Source organism: Cetorhinus maximus, chromosome 2 (genome assembly GCF_964194155.1).
Source record: "Cetorhinus maximus chromosome 2, sCetMax3.hap1.1, whole genome shotgun sequence".
Taxonomy (NCBI): Eukaryota; Metazoa; Chordata; class Chondrichthyes; order Lamniformes; family Cetorhinidae; genus Cetorhinus; species Cetorhinus maximus.
The window spans coordinates 80,773,862-80,796,076 of NC_135880.1; the positions used below are offsets into that span (position 1 = coordinate 80,773,862).

Here is a 22,215-nt window from a genome sequence, read left to right on the forward strand (position 1 = left end):
GCCATGGCATGTTAGGCCATGAGGATAGTGGTCACAAATGGGATAAGGCGACTTTGGAAGGTGCTAGAGACGTGCATCCTCAAGGGGCCGAGGGACCTTTGTGTATGACCCACACATCTGACTGTATCAGTCTGTGAATGAGCAGTGTTGCTGCATTAACGTTTGCAGCAACCATCAGTGCTTTGGATGGTGGGAAGACAGAGTGGATGGGACTGTGGCCCTCAAATACCTGGCCGCTGCACCCCAGCCTCGCCGACACCTGCCGCCCTGGCCGCCTGCCTCCTCCCCAGCTCCATGGCCTGCTCCTCCTATGTGGTGAGGTGCTGGAGCATGGCGTGGCCACCACCAGTCCGCTGACACTCCCGGATATTGCTGTCAGTTTTTGTCTGAGAGAAGAGCATTTATTGGGGCTGATCGCTCATGTACTCTGCACGCACACGCTGCACCCCAACCACAGTGGCCCATCTGAGGCCTCCAGCGGCTCCTGTCCACACTACTGGTGATTAGTCCCCAGAAGATAGAACGACTGGTCCCAACCCCCTCCCCCAACGGCCACCTTGGACACATTCGGCATCCATCACTTTGAATAACACACGGGTCTTAGCGCCCATGGCAAGGAGGCGCAACCAGATGTGGCACCAAGGCCAGCAGATGGTTCTTGGCCACAACACCTTGAGGCTCCCCTTCCACCATCTCATCACCATCAATAAGCCATGTGTTGGAGTTCTGAGTATGTGTCTAGCTGCCTCCCCTGCAGGTTGCCCCCAGACTACTCAAATGCGACAAACACCAACATATGCTGCGGGGAGAACCCATCTTCTCCTGAACCACTAAGACTGATGTAAGCATGGTCAGTATCTGTTTGCCCACCCAGCGTGCGCCAAATGCCCAATGCAGTAACGACACTAAAACGTGGGAGGGGTTGGTGGGGGGGGCTCAAAGGCTAAGGCTACCTGCTGGGTAAAATGGCCAAGGCTGACATGGTACTCACCCTTCCAGAGCGCAACAAATCACTGGGTTCCTGTGTGCTGCACAGCATCATGAGAGCTTACAGCCTCCGTTACCTCCTACAACGCATTGCCTGGTCATGCAGGGGGCCCTCCTCCTCCTATTCTCTGGAAACAAGACCTCCCGATGGTTGGATACCTCTTCCAGGAGGACAGCAAGGCAGGCATCGGAGAACTGAGGGGCACAGTGGCCCTCTGCTGGCCAATCCTGCAGCCTGCCCCCCTCCTCCTCCTCTGCCCTCACATCGTGGTGCCCGGTCGCTGGCCATGGTCAACAGCCTAAAGGAGGCTGCCTGGCCGCTCTTTATACAGATTGCCAGTTCCCCATTGGAACCGGCGGTCTGAACAAGCCCGCCGCTGATTTAATTTTCCCGATGAACACGGGAGTCTGAAATGTGCTGGGCGGGCCTTAATTGGCCCAGCCGCGCAAAATGGTGGCGCAGCCCGTTTCGGCGGCAGGGATCGGTTCCCCACCCACCACCACTTCGGTCGGGCCCACTCGCCCGACCGACAAACGCAAAATTCAGCCCTTTGTGTCTGTTTTCAGAGTAGAAGACACAAGTTCCATACCAGAAATAGACAATAGCCTAGGGGGCTAAAAAAACGTGAGGAAATTATGGAATTTAATATAAGCAGAGATAAAGAACCATAAGGGAGTAAAATCCAACAAATCCCCGGGACTTGATGGCCTATACCCTAGGTTTCCAAAAGAGATAGCTGCTGAGATAGTTGATGTGCTAGCTATGAGTTTTCAAAATTCCTTAGATTCAGGAGTGGTCCCATTAGATTGGAAGTTGGCAAATGTTACACCGCTTTGAAGAAAGGAGGGAGAGAGAAAACAATGAACTTCAGGCCAGTTAGCCTAACATCAGTGGTTGGGAAAATGCTGGAACCTATTATTAAGGAAGTCTTAACAATGTACTTAGATGAGCATAGTATGATTGGAACAAGTCAGCATGGTTTTAGTCAAGGGAAATCCTGTTTGACAAATATATTAGGGTTGTTTGAGGATATAACTGGTAGGGTAGATAAAGGGGGCCAGTAAATGCAATAAACCTGGATTTCCAAAAAACATTTGATAAGGTGCCACATTTAAGGTTAATAGGCAAAATAAGGGTTCATGGAGTTGGGGGTAATATATTAGCATGGATAGATGGCTAGTTAATGAATGGAAAACAGAGAGTGGCATAAACAGGGTTTTTTCAAGTTAGCAGGCAGTGAACAGTAGAGTGTCGCAAGGATCAATACTGGGGCCTTAGCTATTTACAATCTATATTAATGACTTCGGTGAAGAGACAGAGTAATGTATCTAAGTTTGCTGATGATACTAATCTAGGTAGAAAGATAAGATGTGGGGAGGACATAGAGAGGCGGCAAGAGTTATAGACAGGTTAGGTGAGTGGGCAACAAAATGGCAGATGGAGTGTAAAATAGGGAAGCGTGAAGTTATTCGCTTTGGTCACAAGAATAAAAAAGTTGAATATTTTTTTAAAAGGTGAGAAACTTTTAAGTGTTGATGTTCAAAGAGACTTGGATATGTTCGTATAAGGAACACCAAAAGTTAGCATGCAGATACAGCAAGCAATTAGGAAGGCAAATGGCATGTTAGCCTTTATCACAAGGGGATTGGAGTACAGGAATAAAGAAGTCTTGCTACAAGTGGTACGGGGTTTTAGTGAGGCTGCATTTGGGCAGAATTTTGCCCTTGGTGTGTGGGCTCGGCGGGGGCAGTCAGGAAGCCGACCGCCACCCGTGATCAGCACCGCATCGCAATTTCATGCTGGCAGGCCAATTAAAGCCTGCCCAGCGTGGAACACAAGTGGCAGCGCTCAGTGCTACCTATGTGGGCGGGGGGGGCAGAGGGCGAGCGGGCCGGGCGCGAACTTTGCACATGTGCGCGAGTGAGTGCTTCATAATCTCCCTGAGGCACAGAGCTGTCTCACGGAGGTGATGTGCTGTTTAAAAAAAAAAAATTAAAATGTCATAAAACATGTCCCTCATGTGTCCATCATGTTATAAATTCAAGTTGTAAAATTTTTATTTGATTTTTATTTGCTTTAGGAAACCTCATCCTGCCTGTGGATGAGGTTTCCTAAAAAGTGCAAAGGCTGCTTGGCCTTTTTGTCTGCCCACCCTTTTCACCTGCCTGCCAACCATTAGGTTGGACAGGCAACGTAAATTTGAATTTAATTACCTTTTTAATGGCGTTAACAGGCCTTTTAATTGCCGGCAGGCACTGCCGACTCCGACGTGCGCCCACCAAACGAAATATCGCGGGACTGCGTGATGACATCCAGACGCTCGTCCGATGTCATCACACGTCATTTTACGTTCAGCTGGGTGAGGCGTGCGCCCACCCGCCGAGCTTAATATTCTGCCCCTGGGGTACTATGTGCAGTTTTGGTCTCCACATTTAAGAAATACTTATATTGGAGGCAATACGGTAAACATTCACTAAATTGGTCCCTGGGATGAGGGGTCGTCCTATGATGAGAGGCTGAGTAAATTGGGCTTAAATTCTCTGGAGTTGAGAAGAATGAGAGGCAATCTCGCTGAAACCTACAAAATTCTGAAGGGGCTTGATAGGGCAGACGCTGAGAAATTGTTTTCGCTGGCTGGGATAGACAGATTTTTGGTTTCTTGGGGAATTAGGGGATATGGGGAGTGGGCAGGAAAGTGGAGTTGATGCCCAAGATCGGCCATGATCATATTGAATGGTGGAGCAGACTCGATGGGCCATATGGTCTGCTCCTGCACCTATTTCTTATGTTCTTAAATGTCATCACAAGGATGACTAGGGAGGAGAACGAAAAGCAATGGGATTAGTTTTGGATCATTTCAGCAAAGAGCTGGCACTGACAGAAGGGGATAAGGCAATGGAGTTCTAATAATTTGTACAGAACTCCTTTCTGCTGTGTAAAAAGCCCAACAAGGGAAGATTCATTATTGGATCTAATAATGGGGAATGAACCAGAGCAAATAAGAGAAGTAAAAGTAAGGGAACATCTAGGCAATGGTGACCATACGCTTTAAGATGATGATAGAGAAGAACATAAGCATAAAACAAGCTAGGTTAATAGATTGGAGAAAAGTTGACTTTGAAAATAGAACATGGAAAATAAGATAGGTAGCTATATTGACAAACAATGGACTGAACTTTTCTGGCCTATTGGAGGTGATCCTAGAGGCAAGAGGCATCAGAAAATTGGGTTGACAGGCGTCGGGACAGAAGCCTGACACCATCATGTTAAAACACGATATTGTGAAGGGTGGCTTGCATGGCAGGAGGACCTCACACTTGCACATGGTGGGCAGGTAATTAAGCCTATTTAAAAGGCAATTTAGCTTTAATTTTACGAGGAACTTTGAATTTTTCCAGACCCACAGGTAAACCATGGGACTTCAGAACACCGCCAGGTATAGGGAGGAGATGAGCTACCTGGAGGTTAGCTCTGGCATCATGAAGAACAGCAAGCCTTAGAGGATCGTGGAACAGCTTGGATATCGACATTTGCAATGGGGAGAAGGGGAATAAGTATGAGAGCTGGGCAGGCACATTGCCAGAGCGGCGTATTCCAAGTTGGCAGTTGTGTGGATGAAGAAGGGATGGAAAGAGGCGGAGACTGAATGAATCAGCATGCCATGGGCCTCATTTCATCAGATTTTGGTTCCTCCTGTGAGGAGGAGCATCAAAGAGGGAGAAAGCTGTAGCAATGACCAGCTGCAGCAGCAACCAGAGGAGCACCAGCAGCACCAGACTTGGAGAGTGGGGGGAGAGGATAACGGAGGAGAAGGGCGCAGAGTGGCATTCAACCAGCTTCTGGTGCAAAGAAGAGACTGTTCACCAGAGGAGATTACTGACCATTGTTTAGCTACCTTCAAATGTCTGAGCAGTGTGTCATAGAAGACTTCATTTCTCTCCAGGAAGGCTATCAGTGAGCTGTGTGCCATGCTGGAGGATGAGCTGAATGGGAAATGGTAGTCACCCAATACTTGTGGCGCTGATGATTACTGCATCGCTGAATTTCTACACCTTAGGTTTATTCTAGGGCTTGTCTGGGGATGTGTATGAGATCTCACAGTCTGTGGCTCATCGCTGCATCAAGATGGTCACAAATGTCATGTTCATGAGGGCCAGCCAGTATGTGTCACTTTTTCACTGGTCTGGACAATCAGACTGAGAGGGCTATTTGGTTATGGGCCATCGCTGGATTCCCCCAGGTGCAGTATTTCATTGATCGCTCAACTGTAGCCACAAAGGCACCCACAGCCCAGTCTGCAGCCTTTATCACCAGGAACTGAAAACATGAGAGAATGAAGCCTATTTCATGCAGGTTCACTCACTAAATGTACAACTGATCTGTGATCACCGCGAGCAGTTCCTTAAGGTGTCTGTACCATTCCCAGGTAACAGCTACAACATCTCCATATTAAAGCAGTCCTAGGTGCCAGACCTTTTCAGACCCCCAGGATGCATAGATACTGGATGTAAAGGGCTAATCATTCAAGACATGGCTAATGATGCCTGTGAGGAACCCTTACACTGATGCAGAGGAGAGATACACCACCTGCCATGACAACTCAAGCAACCATCGAACAGGCCACAGGGCTTCTGAAGATGTGGTTCAGATGTATCGATAGATTTGTTAGAGCCCTACAGCATGCCCCAATGTCTTGTACATTGTGATGGATTGCACTGCCTTGCACAACCTGGCACTACAGAGGGGAAAGCAATTGAACAATAAGGATATCATTGAACACAATGACTCGTCCAATGATGAGCAGATGGAGGAAGATGGTGACCAGGCCCAGGGACCATATGCAAGGTGTCATGAGATATGTGCAAGGAATGCTCGGGATGCACTGATGCAGGCACAATTCACACGATCCTTACTGACAGATCTGTGCAATCCACTAAAGCTTCAGCACTTTGCTGCCCTGTTGCCACCACATTTATTGACCTTGCCATTTACCTGCTCCCCGTTAGTTATCACACTGCAGCTAGTGGAATACCTCGACCTTAAGTGGTGTGGCTCCATCTGTCACACCTTCGACAAAGCCAGTATACTCCTGAAATCACAACAGCCCACAAGAAATGCAAGGAGACCTCAAGCCTCATCACATTAATCATTTAATAGTGGAACAAAAAATTGCATGGCTCCATGAATCAGAAAGAAAATCTGAGAACCTCATGTGCAATTAGGTACTCTTCTTAAATCTCTTCACTATCAGCTGAGGCAGAGGCAGGCTGTTGACATTCCATAGTTTGAGGTAACCTTGGCTGTCGACCTCTGGTTACCTCAGGAGTGGAGGACCAGGGCATATTTAGGGCCTCCTGCATAGTCTCCTCTGTCAATGCAGCTTGTGAGCTGATGAAGTCACTGACAGCTGGGACAGAGGGGAGGCGATGGCATAGCAGTATTATTGCTGGACTAGTAATCCAGAGACCCAGGGTAATGCTCTGGGGACCCAGGTTTGAATTGAATTTGAATTTTATTGAATTTGAATTCAATAAAAATCGAGAATAAAAGTCTAATAATGATCATGAAACCATTGTCGATTGTTGTAAAAACCCATCTGGTTCACTTTGGGGAAGAAAATCTGTCGTCCTTACCTGGTCTGACTTACATGTGACTCCAAATCCACAGCAATGTGGTTGACTCTAAAATGGCCTACCAAGCCACTCAGTTGTAACAAACCGATACAAAGTCTCAAAAAAGGAATGAAACCGGACGGACCACCTGGCATCGACCTAGGTACAGGAAACGACAACGGCAAACTCAGCCTTGCCAAACCTGCAAAGTCCTCCTTACTAACATCTGGGGGTTAGTACCAAAATTGGGAGAGCTGTCTCATAGACTAGTCAAGCAACAGCCTGACATAGTCATCCTCACAGAATCATATTTTACAGATAATGTCCCAGACACCACCATCACCATCCCTGGGTATGTCCTGTACCACCAGCAGGTGGCGGCACAGTGATATACAGTCGGGAGGGAGTTGCCCTGGGAGTCCTCAATAATGATTCTGGGCCCCATGAAGTCTCATGGCATCAGGTCAAACATGGAAAACAAGGAAACCTCCTGCCAATTACCACATACCACCCTCCCTCAGCTGATGAATCATTGAATGTTGAACACCACTTGGAGGAAGCACTGAGGGTGGCAAGGGCGCAGAATGTTCTCTGGGTGGGGACTTCAATGTCCATCACCAAGAATAGCTCAGTAGCACCACTACTGACCGAGCTGACAGAGTCCTAAAGGACATAGCTGCTAGACTGGGTCTGCGACGGGTGGTGAGGGGAACAACAAGAGGGAAAAACATACTTGACTTCATCCTCACCAACCTGCCTGCCACAGATGCATCTGTCCTTGACAGTATCAGTGGGAGTGACCACCACACAGTCGTTGTGGGAACAAAGTCATGCCTTCACATTGAGGATACCCCCCTATCATGTTGTGTGGCAAAATGGGATAGATTTCAAACAGATCTAGCAGCTCAAGACTGGGCACCCAGTAGGCGCTGTGGGCCATCGGCAGCAGCAGAATTGTACTCGAACACAATCTGTAACCTCATGGCCCGGCATATCCCCCACTCTACCATTACCATCAAGCCAGAGGATCAACCCTGGTTCAAAGAAGAGTGCAGGAGGGCATGCCAGAAGCAGCACCAGGCATACCTAAAAATGAGGTTTCAACGTGTTGAAGTTATAACACAGGACTACTTGCGTGCCAAACAGCATAAGCAGCAAGTGATAGACAGAGCTAAGCGATCCCACAACCAATGGATCAGATCTAAGCTCTGCAGTCCTGCCATATCCAGTCGTGAATGGTGGTGGACAATTAAAAAACTCATTGGAGGGGGAGGCTCCACAAATATCCCCTTCCTCAATAATGGGGGAGCCCAGCACATCAGTGCAAAAGATAAGGCTGAAGCATTTTCACCAATCTTCAGCCAGAAATGCCAAGTGGATGATCCATCTTGGCCTCCTCCGGAGGTCCCCAGCACCACAGACGCCAGTCTTCAGCCAATTTAATTCACTCCACGTGATATCAAGAAACAGCTGAAGGCACTGGAAACTGCAAAGTCTATGGGCCCTGACAATATTCTGGTAATAGTACTGAAGTCTTGTGCTCCAGAACTTGCTGCGCCCCTAGCCAAGCTGTCCCAGTACAGCTACAACACTGGCATCTATCCAACTATGTGGAAAATTGTCCAGGTATGTCCTGTACATACAAAGCAGGACAAATCCTACCGGCCAGTTACCAACCCATCAGTCTACTCTCGATCATCAGTAAAGTAATGGAACGGGTCATCAAGAGTGCTGTTAAGTGACACTTGCTTAGCAATAACCTGCTTACTGATGCCCAGTTTGGGTTCTGCCAGGGCCACTCAGCTCCTGAACTCATTACAGCCTTGGTTCAAACATGGACAAAAGAGCTAAACTTCCGAGCTGAGGTGAGAATAACTGCCCTTAACTGTGTGTGGCATCAAGGAGCCATAGCAAAATTAGAGCCAACGGGAATCAGGGGGAAACTCTCCACTGGTTGGAGTCATTCCTAGCACAAAGGAAGATGGCTGTGGTTGTTGGAGATCAGTCATCTCAGGAACTTCCTCGCTAACAGCACTGTGGGTTCACCTACACCCTAGGGGCTGCAGCGGTTCCAGAAGGCAGCTCAACACCACCTTCTCAAGGGCAGTTAGGGATGGGCAATAAATGCAGGCCTAGCCAGTGATTCCCACATTCCATAAATGAATTTTAAAAATGACCTATTTATGTTCTGTATATCCTGAGTGTAATGACCTGACGTACTGGACAGATTTCAACAAGAAACAGATAAACTTTATTACAGAGAACTTTTCAGAAGGTACATGATTGAACAGGATCCTCGGCAGGAAAGCTCCACCCCATAGATTACCCACACTTAGGGTTCATTGGTCAGAGTCTCCAAGAACATCATGTGACCCCTGATTTTCTTTTATTCGTTCATGGGACGTGAGCATTGCTGGCTAGGCCAGCATTTATTGCCCATCCCTAATTGCCCTTGTTCAGGAGCATCTTAGAGTCAACCACATTGCTGAGGGTCTGGAGTCTCGTGTAGGCCAGACCAGGGAAGGGCAGCAGATTTCCTTCCCTAAAGGGATATTAGTGAACCAGATGGGGTTTTTTTTAATGACAAATCGACAATGGTTTCATGGTCATCATCATCAGACTTTCAATCCCACATCTGGAATAGTATGTGAGGCTAGTTGTACAGTCGGTGGAATAGATCATTTGGAGATGAGTTCACTGACCTTGACCATTTGCATGAGGTCATTAAACCTCTTGTGACACCACATACAGGTCCTCAGGGCTAAACCCTTGGCATTGACTACCACAGCTATCTGCTCCCATTGTCTTTATACAGTTTTTCGGAAGGTGTCTTACCTTCCATGGCGAGACACCCACTGACTCTTAGGTGGAAGGCCCGCCGTATCGTCTGCCTATCAGGCACATAAGACGGCAGTGGCAGGCTTTTCTCTCAACTGTGGATCCCTGGATACAATGTCCCGCCCACCTAGAGCTACCGGCCAATCAGAGGCTGGCAGCGCTTGCACTCAGAAGTGCCATGGAGGAGGCCATTGCTTTTACTGGAAGAATGCCCCCAGAGGGTCACGGAGCAACCCAGGAAAAAGGTGAGTGCTGTTGGGGGTGGGGGGGTGCTTCTCGCTAGATGGGGATTCGTAGGGAAAGGGAAGCCATAGGGGTTGGCCGCAAGGGCAGGGGGATGCTTTTTAGCGGCCAGCCTACTGCCTCATCGTACCCATGCCCTTGATCTGGACAGATTAGTGCAAATTGAGGGACCCCTCTCCAACTGACATGCAGCCCACACAGTTTTACCAGTTGTGCAGGCCGCAGGTTGGCAGACCCGCCTGGAGCTGTGAAAATTGCAGCAGAGGCAGCAAGAGGCCATCAAATGGTTGTTAATTGGCCATTTAGGGGTCTCAAGTGGAGGTGGAGTGGGAAGGTCCACCATGGGCCTTCCTCCCCAGAACTTACTACAAGTGGAGGCAGGAAGGTGCCAGGTTTCAATTGCCAATGCAACCCACCTAATTTTCAGTCCATCCCACCTCATTCCTTACGTGCTGCAGGGGCAGAAGATTCCACCCTTTGTCTGAAGGGTCTAAAGGCCTTCAGTGATTAGAGAATCCAGTGCAGTTTCAGAGAAGCTGGGAGCACACTTTCTGCCCTATTGCACCATATTTCAATGTTCTTGTTGTTTACACTCTCTTCTGTGATGAATTCCCCATCCGCTCCTGCCACAATGTACCTCTCCTTTAAGAGGTGGAGGCTGACTTTGAAGTAGTGCCGGCTAGCTTTAATTGCTGGGAGGGTGCAGCCACTCAACAGTATATTTTACGCTGGCTGCAGGCAGCTATCATGTAAATCAGCAAGCAGCACAAAGTTTTCTGAAGCAATCAGTCTGGGTTAATTACGCATTGCTATATCCACATCCGTTTTAGGGCCCTCTCTCATCTCGTGTCTAATGGTTCCAAACCCAGCACTACTGGTTCTGTAATTTTCTTTTGTCCAGCTTCAGGTATTGCTATAAAGCCACTTTCAGTTTTCCCATAACCATTTTAAATACTCTTCTCACAATTCCCAAAGAGGTAAGAGTGACTGCTCTTGACATCAAGGCAGCACTTGACCGAGTGTGGCATCAAAGAGTCCTAGCAAAAGACCAATCATCTCAGTCTGAGGACAACACCATGGGAGTTCCTCAGGGTAGTGTCCGAGGCCCAAACATAATCAGCTGCTTCATCAATAACTTTCCTTCCAACAGAAGGTCACGAGTGGAAATGTTTTCTCTGTGTTCAGCACCATTCGCAACTCCTCAGATATTGAAGCAGTCTAAGTCCGCATGCAGTAAGACCTGCAGGACAAGATTCAGGCTTGGGCTGATAAGTAGCAAGTAGCATTTATGCCACACAGGTGACCATCTCCAACAATAGAGAAGCTCACCAACAGCCCATGACATTCAATGGCATTACCATCATTGAATGCCCCATGATCAAAGGTTATCGGGGGTAGATGGGAATGTACAACTCGTAACACAAACAGGTCAGCCACGATCTTATTGAATGGCAAAGCAGGCTCAAGGGGGTCAAATGGCCTACTTCTGCTCCTACTTTGTATGTTTGTATGATCAATATCCTGAGGGTTACTACTGACCAGAAACTGAACTGGACCAGCCATATAAATACTGTGACTACAAGAGCAGGTCAGAGGTTGGGAATTCTGCTCACCTCCTGACTCCTCAAAGACTGTTCATAATCCAGAAGGCATAAGTCAGGAAAGTGCTGGAATACTCTCCGTTTGCGTGGATGAGCATGGCTCCAACAACACTCAAGAAGCTCAACACAATCCAGGACAAAGCAGCCCACTTGATTGGTGCCCCATACACCACCTTAAACATTCACTCCCTACACCACCGATGCAAGTGCTGGCAGTATGTACCATAAACAAGATGCACTGCAGCAACTCACCAAGTTTCCTTCAACAGTACCTTATAACCCAGCGATCTCTATTCCCTAGAAGGACAATGACAGCAGATTCACGAGAACACCACCACCTGCAAGTTCCCCTCCAAGCCACACACTGCCCTGACTTGGAATGATATTGCAGTTTCTTCAACGTCACAGCCAAGATCCTGGAACTCCCTTCCTAATAGCAGTGTGGGTGTACCTACACCAGTTGGACTACAGCAGTTCAAGAAGGTGGCTCACCACCAACTTCGAGGGTAATGAGGATGGGCACAAATGCTGGGCTAGCCAGCAATGTTCACATTCCATGAAATAACTTAAAAAGCACTCAAATATCCTTCAGGATATGATAGCTAGTAATTGGCAATATTTTCCCTATACCCCTCCTCCTCATAAGTCATTGTTTTGGTCTCTGCCACCCTATTTCATCCCACCAATGTAAACCCCCATCTGTCAGCAGTGAATGTAAACCTTCAGGCACAATGTCACTCCGCTAGTATGCTCCACTCCCAGATTCTCCCTCATCCTCATTCCCACACCCCCAGTCTGCTAGGTAAGTTCAAGCTACTAAGTGGGAATTCTGGCCTCCCTTAGACTTTTTCCGATGCACACCGCTTTTCAGGTGTCATGAGCAAAATATTGATCATCCACTGTGTGTAGTCTTCCTAAGGAAGAGGTTGGATGGATTTGATACAGAAACTCCTTGAGCAACATGTCAGCCTGCTACCGCATCCATGTTACTCCCTCCCAACTGCTGGTCATTTATGGCCTGCTGAAATGGAAATGGATGTGAACTGCCCAGGCCCTCTGTCTCGAGGAGACATAAATGGCAGTTGCATAATCCCAAAGGCTTCCAGTGGGATAGGTTTGTTGTTTAAGCAGAAGGTAATTTAAACAACAGAGCTCCTTTCCACCAAGTTAGATCAGCCCACTTTGTGACAGGAAAGTTTATTGATCTGTCTCCTGCCTCTGACATTTGCAGCCATCGCCCCTCATCCTTTACCAGCTTGGGGCCAGGAAATTCAACAAAATTCAATTCATTGTCAGTGCTACCGTTTACTGCAATGTGTGTGCATGGCATTTCTATTGAATATTATTGAAAGGGCAACTAGATAAATTGTCAAAACAAAGGCAGTCTTTAGGGATAGGAAGAGCTTGATTTTGGCGAGCTTTTCAAAATGATGGCGGTGCACTTTTGCCTGAAGATGAAGGGACAGCAATGGCAGCAGAGGTCGGCTGGCTGCCGAATTCATTAATTTGTTGGTGTTGCATTATGAGTCGGGCCTCTTGGAAAAGAGCCACGGGCTTGCTGTTTCCAAACTTGAATGGCTGTGAGGTACCCATAGCGGACAAAATGAATTATTAATAATTTGTTATTCACTTGCCGAACTAGGGAGTCATGCACTGAAACTTGGAATCTGGAATCAGGTTTAGTGACGGGTCTTTTTCAAAGGGTGCTTCTGACTGAATTACTTAAAAAAGGGCTTTCTCAGGATTGGCTGTCCTGGAATTTAAAAAATATTATCTCGCCCTTGCAGGCTGCGAGCACTGCTTGCTGAAGCTGGACTTCCAAGGGGAATGAAATGGAGTCTTCTGCTTGAATAAAACTTCGAGCTTTCTTGTCTGCTTCCAGTCTCTTGTGTCTCTGGAGCTTTTCCTCCTGGTGAATTTCCTCAGCATCTGTCACTTCAGTTCAGAGTTAGGTTCAGTGCAGAATCCATGGAAGGTGTTCTTAATCTTAGTTTCTCAGCATTCTTCTGAGAATGGGGGTTTCAATACTGAGGTTTCCACCATGAAAAATCCTTCTTCAGACACCATGAACTAGGCTTCCAGTCTGGAGTACGTTAGCAGCAAATCTTTATTAACAACTCATAACTATGTGCATATTTACAGAAGAAGGTACAGATATGGCACTGACCCCATTCTAAACCAACTATCACCATCTCCAGACTAACCCTGGCTCAGGTGTCTTCTTACATGACTGTGTGAATGGTACTGTACTCAGTCCCACATTAACCCTTTATGTACCAGACCCTTCTACTATAGTATCCATTGGAGTTTACAGGAGCAAGAAGTGACTTGATTGAAACAAAAAAGATCCTGAGGGGCTTGACAGGGTGCTTGTGGAAAGGATGTTTCCTCTTGATGGAGAATCTAGAACTAGGGGTCACTGTTTAAAAATAAGGGGTCATCCATTTAAGAAAGAGATGAGGAGAATTTTTTTCTCTGAGGGCCGAGAGTCTTTGAAACTTTCTTCCCCAAAATGTGGTTGAAGAGGAGTCTTTGAATATTTTTAAGGCAGAGCTAAATAGATTCTTGATAAGCAAGGGGGTGAAAGGTTATCGGGGGTAGGTAGGAATGTAGAGTTGAGGTTACAATCAGATCAGCCATGATCTTATTGAATGGGAAAGCAGGCTCGAGGGGCCGAGTGGCCTACTCCTGCTCCTAATTGATATGTTTGTATGTTCATAAATATAAGACCTTAAAATGAATTCTCTGGTTGAATGATTTCCCATGCCATTTAAACCCACTTCAACTGACCTTGTCTTAATGTATGCAAGGCCAGAGGAGGTGGACTAATTAAGTTTTGGAAGTACATTTTACAGTATTGCAAATATTCATATAAAACTAATAATAAGCATACAAGAAGTTAATCTCCCCTACCGTTCCATTATTTCCTCTTTAGTTTCTCATGGTTTATTCCTATTTCCTGGTTGAAGAATGGATCCATGCAGCCATTTTTCTGGCTTGAGAAAAATCCTCGTAAGTAGTATTTCTGGTATGGTCTCCTTACTTTATCTTAGGGTAAAGTTGTATTCATGCTCCTTGTCGAGTTAGTTGGAAAACATTACCAATCAGAAATATTACCAATTTGGAAAAAGGAACAAAATCACATTTAGTGAAACAAACTGGGGATAGTTTTCTGATGTCACATCCTTCTTAGTGAACTTTACTTGCATTTATTAAAAAGTCAGACACACATTACACTTAATTTTCCAACCACTAATTCCCAACAATTTTCCCCATCTTCTGGGACTATAAAGTCAGATAGTTAACTCTTTACTTGAAGATTTCAGTAACACTTGTTTATTTTCCATTACCTAAGGCAAGTTAATGGAATACCTTCAAGAAAGTTCATCAGTATTGTGCAATTTGTGACAGAATTTCATGGTGTTAAATTACTTCTTACTGCAACTCTCAGAATGTCCAAGTTTTTTTTCTTTGGGGCCTGCTTAAGTACTTACCATAAGCTGATATTGCAGTCTGTGTATGATGTAGACAAAATTGCTGTTATTCAGGCATTGCAGAATGTGAATGTTGCTGCATGTTGCGAATGGCATTTCCTGTTGTTGTAAAACTATCAGATGGTATTCATTCCTCTACAGCTACAGCCTACAGCAGGGAGCCAGAGCAGAAAATAACATTAAAGGTGGAGCCAGATTGGAAATGATTCTCACAAACATTGGGTGGAAAATTGTGTCCACCCCCATGGCAAGTTAGGTGGTGGAGGGTATTTAATTAGGCAGGAGGGGACCCCACCACCTTCCCCCGCCTCCACCCCAATTAAATCCATGGTGGAAAGGCCATGGACAGCCTTTCTGACCACCCCTGCTGCCAATTGAGGCGCTTCAGAGGGCAATTAATGCCCATCAGATCCACAAGATTTTGCCCACTGACTCCAAAATGCTGACTGTACTGAAATGGGGGAAATTGACACATGTCCAAGTACACACTACTCATTCTTCTCTACAGTAAGCAGAAACTATTGTACTGTTGATTTTCATTCTTGGTGCTTGTACATAGAAACGTTCTCTGAGATAAAACGCACTACAAATGAAGAATGGATCCTGCTAAATATCAATGCTTCCGGCCTCCATAGAATTATCTACGATGAGTCAAATTGGCACCAGTTAATTCTACAACTAAACAAAGACCCTTCAGTAAGTTATAATCTTCTTACCCTTTTAATAACTTTTATTCATCTTCAATACACTAAACACAAAGAATGTCAGTCAGTTTATATTGCCTTACAATAGAACGTTCAGTTAATAATCACTGAAAACTCATAACAATAATGTTCCTTTCTAAACCACTTCTCACTTGAAGAAAGATGACTCACAGCACTTTATGGTACTGTGTTTGAAGAGCAGGAGTGTGAAAAGGAAAAAGGGGGTGGAAATATGAAAGTGGGTTGAAAAGAAGAATGTTTGTAGGGAAGGGGCAGAAATGACATGATGGAAGTTCTGTGCAGACAGCCATCGGGGGAATATAGTGACTACACTAATAATGGAGTAGTGAGATGGAACAGTAAGGAGTAGGCCACTGCTGGAGGAGCAAAGTGTGCTTTTATGCGGCCTGTGAGTGACCTCATCCGAAAACACAGTCAGTTTTCACATGTATACTGACGACACTCAGCTCTAACCTCATCATTTCCTCTCTCAACTCCTCCACTGTTTCGAAATTTCCAGACTGCTTGTCCGACATCCAATACTGGTTAAGCAGAAATTTCTTCCAACCAAATATTGGGAAAGACAAAAGTTATTGGGCAAAATCATCCCAGATTTGCACTAAGTGCAGTGGCGGGTGGAAAAACAATATTTTACCCACCAGCCACAATAACAGCTTTTCACACTGTATCGTCCCAATCCTGCCTCAGTAATTATGAATTCCCAGGAAACACGCCATTTTGATGGTGGGCAGGCTTCGATTCATCCGCCACTCCGTCACCTCACCGCTTCATCATGCCAAGCGCCATATTTAAAATATAGCTGCACGCTCACCTCCCAGTGCTTCCAGCCCAGGACTGCTGCAAAGAAGACATGTCCCTGAAAGGCAAGAAGACTGCAGCCCTCTGGTTTAGTGATGCATCCCTCGAGCGCCTTTTGGGCACCATGGAGACCTGCCCTGATGTCCTCTACCCCCGCTCTGGCTGCGGGAGGAGCAGCAACATTATCAATCCAGCTTGGGATGTGATGGCAGCAGTGGTCAGTGCCAACGCCCTGCAAAAGAGGACAGACACCCAATGCCACAAGAGGATGAATGATCTCGTTCATTCTGCCAGGGTAAGTCACCCTTCTCATTACTCTCAACTCACACTCAAACCCATCACACATCCACAGGCATCTTGCTCACTGCCAGTTCAAGGGACACAAGAACATATGAAATAGAAGCAGGAGTAGGCCATTCAGCCTCTCAAGCCTGCCCCGCCATTTGATAAGAACATGGCTGATCTGCCCCAGGCCTCAAGTCCTCTTTCATGCCAGCTCTTCACAACCCTCAAGTCCCCGATATTTCAAAAATCTAACTACTGCCTCTTTAAATACTTTCAGTGATCTGGCCTCCACAACTCTCTGAAGTAGAGAATTCCAGACATTCACTACCCTCTGAGAGAAGAAATTCCTTCGCATCTCAGTTTTAAATGAATGTCCCCGCATTCTGTAACTATGTCCCTTAGTTCGAGATTCCCCCACTAGTGGAAACATCTTCTCAACATCTACCCTGTCAAGCCCCCTCAGAATCTTGTACATTTCAATAAGATCACCCCTCATTCTTCTAAACTCTAATGAATAAAGAGCTAAGTTGTTTAGCCGTTCTTGATAAGTCAACCCCTTCATCCCAGGAATCAGCCTAGGGAATCTCTTTTGTACTGCCTCCAATGCCAGTATATCCTTTCTTAAATACAGGGACCAAAACTGTACACAATACTCCAGGTGTGGCCTCACCAACACCCTGTACAGTTGTAACAAGACTTCCCTATTTTTATACTCCAGCCCCCTAGCAATACAGGCCAAAATTCCATTTGCCTTCTTAATTACTTGCTGTACCCGCATGCTAACTTTTCATGTTTCATGCACAAGAACACCCAGATCCCTCTGTGCTGCACTTTTTTGGAGTCTCTCTCCATTTAAATAATAGTCTGCCTTTTGATTTTTCCTACCAAAGTGCATGACCTCATAATTTCCTATATCAAACTCCATCTGCCAAGTTTCTGTCCACTCACTCAACCTGTCCCCTTGCAGATTCCTTATCTCCTCATCACAACATGTCCTCCCACCTATTTTGTTTTATCAGAAAATTTGGATACAATACACTCTGCCCCCTCCTCCAAGTCATTATATAGATAGTAAATAATTGAGGCCTGAGGACTGATCCTTGTGGCACTCCTTTCCAACCTGAAAAAGACCCACTAATGCCGACTCTCAGACACACACCTTCATTGTCCTCATTCCATCCATGGGACCACTCACCACCCACACATGCCAGGCATACTTATCATCTGGCCTGGCAGGCGTCCCGCTTACACTCTCTTCATCTGTATTTATGCAGGACAAACTGGCACACAACAAGGGGGAGAGGTCGCAGACTGGTGGAGGAATGCCCAATATCAAAGTCCTAACAGACTTTGAAAATAGAGTCATACAGCTGGCCGGCGAGGATCTGGACCGGTCCTGTGCTGATGGTGAGGTCGGTGCTGCTCTACCAAGTGAGGGTCCAACAATGCAACATCCATCAGACAACCATGCCGTGAGTGGTGTGTCCTGTTTCACAGGTCACTGCCATGCACTAATTATCTCTCCTTGCTTTTGCAGGTACATCTGGAAACAGCCAAAAGAGTCCATTTTCCAGGGCCTCCAATCAAACCCCGAAGAAACCTCTGAAGAGGAATCTGAAGGCAACTTCATTGAAGACCTGTCACAGCGCTCACCCACACCCTCCACCAGCACAGACACATACTTCGGTGGGACCTAGTTCTGAGTAGCCCCGGGATCACAATCTGGTGAGCACATTGCACTGTCTGACCCACAGCAGGCAGCGGCAGGATCTTCCCAGGTTTCCAGTACTCGGAGGACTGCTGGAGGTAGGAAATCTGCTGAGTCCGAGTCAGATGACGAGCTTCTGGACTCGGCCATACCTCAGTTGCTGGAGCTGCAAAGGCAAGCGCAGGGACATCAGGAAAGGATATCCACTGCACTCCTCAGATTGCAAGGCACAAAGGAGGAATCCGTCCACCTTCAGTCTGAGGTGATAACACCAGCATGCTAATGCACCGAGTTCAAAATTGGTAGGATGACGGCCGCCATGAAGACCTTGGTCCAAGACATCGCTCCTGCACTGCTGGGGGGGATAAACTCCATCGTTGACACCATAGTTGGCCTCCAGCACTGTCAACATGAGAGTTGTGCAGGGCAGCTCAACCTCACTGCAGCTACCCCTTCTCGTCACCCTCGGGCACCCATAGAGAGGGGGATCAGCAGGTGCATACCCTGGGGCCATCCACCCAGCTGGCTTGGGGAGTGTCCAGCCCATCCAAATACCCTCTTCTTGTGACCCCAGCAGCACCAGCTCTGCAGGCCGAGGAGTGTGCCATAGCCACACAGCAGGACCCCTGAAAGTAGGCTGGGTCCCTTCAGGTCTTGGCTTTCCAGAGGATGCCTGTCAAGGTCATCACAGGCAGGGCGTAGCAGTCAGCAGGCTGCCTCCACCTCCGCCATGGATGTCCAGGGAGCACCAAGATGTAGCAGCAGAGTTAGGAAAGTTCAGAAGATGTAACTCTTTTGAGTCAACCAAATAAGCTAAATGAACAAAATTAGGGACAAAGTAAAAAGCAGTCCCTTAAAGGGAAACTGCAACAACAAAGACAAAATTTAAAGGAAACTTGTAAACATTAAACAAAAATGTGATGAACAAAGTCAATAAAAGACCCCAGTCCACGCGGTGCCCACCGAGCATGGAAGGCCTTGACGGTGCCGGCAGACACCGCGTGCTCCCTCTCCAGGGACACCCGGCCGTGAACATAGCTGCGGAAGAGGGGCAGACAGTTGGGTCAGATGACCCCCTCAATCGTCCGCTACCTGAACCTGTTAATGGCCAACTTGGCCAGGCCCAGGAGCAGGTTCACAATGAGGTTCTCCTCCCTCCCGGCCCCGCTCCACACCGGGTGCCCGTAGATCAGCAGCGTGGGACTAAACCGCAGGCAAAACAACAATAAAAGATTTTTTAAATAACTGAAAAGGGAGAGCAGCCTACAACACCCTATATAGACATGATCCACAGACTCGATAAGGCCGCAAAAGATGCAGATATCTTGGGAGTCCGTGAACTGACACAACCTGTGGTTATATAGGACTGCTGCGTGCAATGCCCCCCACCGCAGGTCCCCGATGTAAAATGTAGAGAGCCCCCCCACTGGGTACCTCCACCACCAGACAGCAACAAGGCACGCCAGGGCATGTCTGGACAGCGGGCGAGGGCAAGGAAGTGATTGGTATGCAGCAGCAACCCATACAGGAAACCCCTCTGTGCAGTGCTAAAGGCCATGGAGGGCATTTCCACGAGGCGACTCAGGTTGTGAGGCACTGGCTCCTGAGAGAGGATTTGGGGCTTGGTGCCAATGTGGAATTCCTTCCAACAGGGGTACACATGAATGGAAGACCACCACGCACCTACACCACCTCGAGACCCAGAATGACGTAGGGTCCGAGCACAATCGTCCTAAGGTCTTGAATGACATTGGCCGCGGATGCCCACGGACATGCGATGCGCCAACTCCTGTGGTAGCATCCAGCCCATTCCTCTGCCACCCAGCATGTCCCTGATCCTGGTCACCCCAGCAGCCACAGCCCTCCTCTCTGCCAGCCACTGAAAAGGACAGAGGGGTGGATTCCTGAGCAGCGGCTCTCTGGCGATAGCTGCTACTCCTGACGGCAGAGAGCTGCATTGCAAGACGACCATGTTCCAGACTTTGAACAGGTCCTGGTAAAGACAGGCAATGCCTGCAAGGAACCACGAAGGCCCCTCAGGTCTACAAACAGGAGCTGCATGTCATAATTCAGGCCGTGCACCTGGCAGAAGAAATAGGTCGCCAGGGCACACCCAGGGGCTTGCCGTAAAGGTATCGCCGCAGGGCCTGAAGCTAGAAAGTCACCACTTAGGTGTGTAGGCACACCAGCGCCTGACCGCCCTCCCTAAAGCACAAGCTCTCCTTTTACAGCTGACGTTTGGAGCAAGGGCTTGCCTCCCCGTCAGGGAATTGAACCCTGGTATCCTACATGACAGGCACTATAGTAACAAGGAGACGCCAACAAGAGGATGTAATTGTACAGCCTAGGCACAGGTATGAATCACTTGTACATAATGTTCATTATTGTAAATAAACTCCCAAGAATGTATCCCTGCCTATGGCTCCTTGTTATGATGGGCAGTGTTCGTGTCACTCAGATGTGAAACCTTGGTGCCTGCACAAGATAAAGGCAGATGTCTCAGTCCAGAGCTTCTTCCCTGTGCTCTGTGCAGCCTTCAGACCAAAGTGATGGTCCAGCCTCACATTCCCTGGAAACATTACTGATGCCTGCACCTCGACAGTGCTTGCCATGACTGCCAGAATGTTGTTGGCAGGTGTCACAGAGTTCCATCATTCTCTCTGTGTGCTCTCAGCACCTTTTTAAGGTGGGGCGGCCCCCATCTCATTAGCATCTGTGACCAGTGACGCTGTGCTCCTGAAGGAGTCAGGTGCTGAAGGCTGGCAAAGGATCAGGTGCATTTAAAGTTTCATGGCTGCGTCTCTATGGTATGACCCTGATCATACAGCGCAAGAGAGCTGCCCTCAGCCAGACAGGAGTCAGACATTCACAGAGGCTAAATGAAGATCTATGGAATGTCCTTGCTGCATATCATCATCATCCTCCTGGAATCGAGTGACTATTAGGGCCCCCGCTGTGTCCCCATGACAGGAGCCTTATCACAGAGGGTACGTGTGCTGCCATCAGCCAGACTGGAGTCAAACGTTCATAGATGCAACGGGAAGATCTACGGTATCTCTTCACTGCACGCCGTCATCGTCCTCCATGGATCTACCAGCTATGAGGACCTCCCGAGTGCACCTGCCTCATCTGGCCAGTACAATGGCCTCATTGCCTTCATCTTTGCCTTCAAGGACCTCCTCACCCTCATCCCCATCAAAGCCCTCCTCACTGGAGAAGACAAGCAGCTCCTCCATCTCCTCCTCAACCAGCTCCTTTCCCTCTGGCAGCGCCAGATTGTAAAGGGTGCAGCAGATGACAACGATGCGTGACACCCTCTTTGGACTGTATTGCAGGGCTCTACCAGACCGGTCCAGGCACCGAAACCTCATTTTCAGCATTCTTATGGTTTGCTCCACCAAGTTGCGAGTTGCAGCATGAGCCTCGTTGTACCTTCGCTCTGCTGTGGTCTGAGGCTGTTGCATGGGTCATCAGCCACATCCTCTGCGGGTAGCCCTTGTCCCTGAGGAGCCAACCCTGCTGTTTTTGTGGACCCTGGAAGACGTCAGGGAACTGAGAATGACTGAGAATGTAGGAGTCATGAACACTCCCTGGGAATCATGTGCTGACCTGCAGAATGCATTTGTGGTGGTCGCAGGCCAACTGAACATTTAGCGAGTGGAAGCCCTTGCGGTTGACAGAGTGGACTGCTTGTTGGCACAGAGATCTGACTGCCACGTGAGTGCCATCGTTGGTACCCTGCACCAGTGGAAAACCCAAGTTCTGGGCAGATCCTAGCACTCTTGCACCCTAGCTTTCCTGGTCACGGGCGAAATGCACAAAGTCTTAAGAACCTCTCTTGGTTAAGTCTGAAAGCCCCTTAATGCATCCCGGAGAGTGCTGGCCACCACTTGGATGGCCAGAGTTTAATGCGCTGCATGGCT

The 22,215-nt window shown here is 47.7% G+C and overlaps 1 protein-coding gene across 1 annotated transcript in view; it reads left to right on the plus strand.

The window, feature by feature from the left end:
• LOC144695613 (aminopeptidase Q-like) overlaps nucleotides 1–22,215 on the plus strand; it is a 217,140-nt gene that overhangs the window by 151,494 nt on the left and 43,431 nt on the right. Inside the window, exons 11-12 of the mRNA XM_078566512.1 lie at nucleotides 14,218–14,294; nucleotides 15,336–15,472. Of these exons, the coding sequence (XP_078422638.1) occupies nucleotides 14,218–14,294; nucleotides 15,336–15,472 (214 nt within the window). The remainder of the gene's footprint in view (nucleotides 1–14,217; nucleotides 14,295–15,335; nucleotides 15,473–22,215) is intronic.